The sequence below is a fragment of the Sinocyclocheilus rhinocerous genome, unplaced genomic scaffold (genome assembly GCF_001515625.1).
Source record: "Sinocyclocheilus rhinocerous isolate Xijiao unplaced genomic scaffold, SAMN03320098_v1.1 scaffold1215, whole genome shotgun sequence".
NCBI lineage: Eukaryota > Metazoa > Chordata > Actinopteri > Cypriniformes > Cyprinidae > Sinocyclocheilus > Sinocyclocheilus rhinocerous.
The window spans coordinates 52,994-57,574 of NW_015628913.1; the positions used below are offsets into that span (position 1 = coordinate 52,994).

At 35.8% G+C, this 4,581-nt stretch overlaps 1 protein-coding gene across 2 annotated transcripts in view; it reads right to left on the reverse strand.

Annotated features, from left to right (window-relative positions):
• The window catches only part of LOC107738526 (ras-related protein M-Ras), a 23,225-nt gene that overhangs the window by 14,513 nt on the left and 4,131 nt on the right, over positions 1-4,581 (reverse strand). Inside the window, exons 2-6 of one of the 2 annotated variants that reach the window (XM_016550283.1) lie at positions 4,015-4,221; positions 3,388-3,541; positions 3,163-3,262; positions 2,326-2,405; positions 1,997-2,102 (exon numbers count right to left, since the gene is read on the reverse strand). In XM_016550283.1, coding sequence (XP_016405769.1) covers positions 2,003-2,102; positions 2,326-2,405; positions 3,163-3,262; positions 3,388-3,541; positions 4,015-4,207 — 627 coding nt within the window. In that variant the 5' untranslated portion in view covers positions 4,208-4,221 and the 3' untranslated portion in view covers positions 1,997-2,002. Of the gene's footprint in view, positions 1-976; positions 2,103-2,325; positions 2,406-3,162; positions 3,263-3,387; positions 3,542-4,014; positions 4,222-4,581 lie in introns of those variants that run through there. The other variant, XM_016550282.1, reaches the window with a different exon arrangement.

Sequence of the window (4,581 nt, forward strand, 5' to 3'; positions counted from 1 at the left end):
TGCAGTGAGTAAATTTTAGCGGCATCTAGCGGTGAGGTTGCGAATTGCAACCAACGGCTCAGTCCCCCGCTCACCCCTCCCTTTAGAGAAGCTACGGTGGCCGATACAGGACTAAGATGTCGTCGGTATAGACAGCAGAGAGCAATGAGATTTCTTTACAAAGGTATACATTAAGCAATTATATTTACTTAATTATTCAATAAATTGACGTTATTGCGAATAATAATGTACTTGTTCATCATTGTGTCAGTGTTTTATTCGCAAGAACAACAAAGTGACGAAACGCGCTCTGTAGAGCAGTTTGTCCGTTTAGGGCTACTGTAGAAACATGGTGGCGACCATGTAAGGAGACCCGCGGTGTATGTAGATATAAATTGCTCAATCTAAGGTAATAAAACATAACAGTTCATTAAGTAAGGTATTTATACATCTCTGAAAACATAGTTATATATATTATATTGCATTTCTGTCAATAGATCGTTGTAAATATTACACATTGCACCTTTAATATATTTTAGAGTGTAATTTATATATGATAGCAAAGTTGAATTTTCAGCAGTCATTACTCCAGTCTTCAGTGTCACATGATCCTTCAGAAATCATTCTAATATGCTGATTTGGTGCTCAAAGAAACATTTCTTATTATTATCAATGCTGATAGTGGTTGTGCTGCTTAGTTGTGTGGAAAACGTAGGGCTGGACGATATGGCCAAAATTGATATCACGATATATTTCTTAATTTCGGTCGATACGATATAATTCCGATATCGATATGAACACTATTTATCTGAAATAGAACGTGTCACTTTTTTATCAGGATATAAATTATAAAATATATATATAAAAACAATAACAGGATAAAAAATATAATATAAAGTTTAAAAGAACAACGTGTAAATGTCTTTACTGTCACTTTTAATCAATTTAATGCTGATTTAAAGTATCCTTGCTGAACTCCTTTTTTTAAAATCTTACTGACCCCAAACTTTTGAACGGTAGTGTATATGTTTCAACTATTTTGCTAACTTTAGTCACATGCCTCATTTAAAAAACAACTTCCTCCAAAGACAATGTCAGCAAATCCGAAAGTGCAAAATGATTCAAAGCAAAGAGTGTTTCTAATTAAAAATGTGCCTTTTTTTTTTTTTACTATTCACAGAGCTATCACTGTACACGTGATTTCTCAGGACCTATTTCATTGATAGACAGAGCATCTGTAAGTGTGCAACAAAATTCAAAACTTGAGCCTTTAACATCACAAGGCAATTTTAAACAGCATGTTAAAGAGCAAAAGCCCATGAGTAAATATTGAAAGTGCAAAAAGTCTTGCTAGTGCAATTGGCCCTTCAGTCATATCAGTACTATTTGTGCTTAACAGTAAAGGCCATTTTGATGATGTATCAAACACTCTATGACACTTAAGTCTCTTTAAACAAGTTCTACTATAGCTACAGATTCCTTCAAACATGCCAATAAATATGCATTTGTAAGGCAGATTTTTCTGGAAGGTTAAACAACAATATCCCTTCATAATTATGATAACTACTGAAAACATATTCAGACAGCTCTGGAAAACAATCATCCACATAATTACATGAACTTTTGGAAGCTGCACACAATTTTGATGTACACAGTAGGTGCGTAAATGTCTGTGGTGTATGGTTTAGGTTTGGATGCATCTTTCTGGGTAGCTCCACCCACATTACAATCTCACTGGTCTAAAATGTAACCTCGCATAGTATATTAAACATCCATCATATTCTGATTAGCTATGATTTTTGTTGTTTCAGGCAGTGCTTCAATTTGGACGTGTTGTACTGATTGCTCCTCCTTGGTCTGGCAGCAGTGATCGATCCCTTGATTCACCTAATATGCTTCCCTGAGACAGGAAGAGATAGCTCTTTTGATAAAGTCTGTGGTCCTCTGATTAGTGCAGATCTCTAGTCAGTCCTCTCCGGCAGTTTATGTTGCCGAACGCTGATGATTTCGATAAAAGAGGTAGTCACAATATCACACAGTGAAGCTTGTGAGAACTCATGGCTCTGTCTCCACGCCACTTTGTCTTTTTCTTCTTTTTCAGACTCCGTTCTGGAACTTGCTGTCTAGAAATGCAAAGAATGAATGAAAGATCATTCTTGTGTCAATATAAAAATAACTGACTGAAGTGTGTCAGTATAAAAATAATGGATTCAAACGTTAAAGTGAACTCAAAAATGTCTGGGTAGGCAGAGGTAGATGATAACATTTTTATATTTCACTGCATATCAACCTAGTACATCATTATGAAAAGACAAACCCATATGTGAGATCATGAGTTTTATTTACCTGATAACTCTGACTAGTTCATGAAAGGCTCTGTCCACATTCATCGGAGGATCCTTGGCACTTGTTTCAATGTAAGTAATCTGAAGAAATGGTTAAGAAATAGAAATTACTGCAAGGAAGTCACTCATACAATTTCCTTCAGCCTTTAAAAAGAGCAGAAGTTCCTTAACCACTTTAAAATGTGAGTTTTAAGTCTTACATAGTAAAGTGAGATTTTAAGTACTGTAAATGTTCAAATCTTTTGATAAATGTAATGACTTATTACGTATACAAGATCAGATTAATTACAAAAATATACACTACTGTTAAAAGTTTGGACTCAGTAAGATTTTATTTTTTCAAAAGAAATTAATACTTTTTTTTTTTTTAGAAAGGATGCATTTAATTGATCAAATGGCTGCTGAAAATTATTTTAAATTGCAATAATATTTTATAGTATTACTGTTTTTCTGTATTTTGATCAAATAAATGCAGCCTTGCGAGCATAACGCATAGAAAATCTGACAGACCTCACATTTTTTAACAGTACAGCATATTTATGTTTATTGTTATGTCTATGTGTTTTTGCATGGGGATGGATGCTCCAAAATAACAAACAAAAAGCACTATAAAATTAGTAGTAGTAGTAGAGGCTGAAATTCGCCCCCTCTTACACAGAAGAAAGTCATACTGGTTTGGAATTGCATGAGGGTGAGTATATCATGACAGAATTTGTATTTTTTGGGTGAACTAACCCTTTAACCACTGTCAGTCAACACAAACACACAAACCCAGACACAAACATCCCACTGTTGTCAGTCCTGCATAAAGTAGTGCTTTGATCTAGGTCGGACTCACACTGTGTTTGGCGGCCATCTCACAACCCTGTTCATTTGTCACTTTCCTCAGATGCACTAGGTCCACTTTGTTAGCCACCAAAACCATGGGGAAAGATTCCCTGGTGGAGACACAAAAGAAACGTAACATTATTATTATTATTATTATTATTATTAAGGAATATTTTGAGATGTCAAAAATGTGTTGTGGACTTGAGTTTTGTATGAAGGACACATGATTTCTAACCGGTCTTTCACTCGTAGGATGAGCTGGTGAAACCGATCGACGTGTTCAAAACTGGCCTTGTCCGTCACAGAGAACACAATGAGGAAACCGTCACCAGTCCTCATGTACTGCTCTCGCATGGCGCTGAATTCCTCTTGACCTGCTGTGTCTAAAACTGCAAAGAGCAAAGGTAATGGCCAGGTTATATACTGTGGTCATATTATACAAAGAAAAATAAAGATATTAAAATATTATCAGAAAAATGTTTTATCTCTTTCTATATACAAATAATATTCTCAATATTTTCTACCCTCCATCAGAGTATTTTTACATAAACCAACTAGTCTTTAGAAAGCAGAATGAAACATTGTCATGTATATTTTAGATAATTTATTATTTTCCTTTTTTCTCAGACCTAAGCCAGCATGGACCGACTTCAACCAGTTATAAACCATTTAAAACTGCTACCAACTGAGTAGGTTTTAGCTGAATTTTCCATTAGCCATGATTTTTCTTGAGTTCTAATGAGGCTTGATACAGGCCTACTGATAAGGCTGCAAATACACATAACAGCATGGGAGCACTAGAAGCATGAATCTGACATATAATACAGAAAAATGCTACACATAATGAGATATTGGCACATACCATCCAAAATAGCCCACTGGCCATCGATCTCTGTGTGTTTCAAGTAGGAGTCTTCAATAGTAGGATCATAATCTGGCACAAAAATCTTTTGGAAAAACTGGATTGTAAGAGCACTCTTTCCCACGCCTCCATCTCCCACAACCACCAATTTGTATGTTGGGAGGTTGTCGCTAGGGACCGCACTGGTTGCCATGATAACAGCTACACCTGAGGAGTGAGAGGAGAATGTTATCCCTGGTCATTATTTAGGCTTAAGCATTAAGTAGATGACAGTTATGAGGGCTTCTCTGTTATACATGAAATAAAGAAGCTAAAAGTACAGATGAAAAGTTCAAATGAGGTTTTCTGTGGTTTGGGAATAGTTCTGCCGAGAGCTCTTAGGATATAGAGATGCATTGCAAAGGGTATGGTCTAGACCAGTGTTTCCCAACCGGGGTGCCGTCTGTCGAGAGCAGGGGTGCCGTGTAAAAATCCTTTTTAAATATTTTTAAATTGCTAAAATGTTCAAAAAAGCATCTATTATATAATATCCATTTCTGATGTCGCCAATAATTAGAGATGCACCGA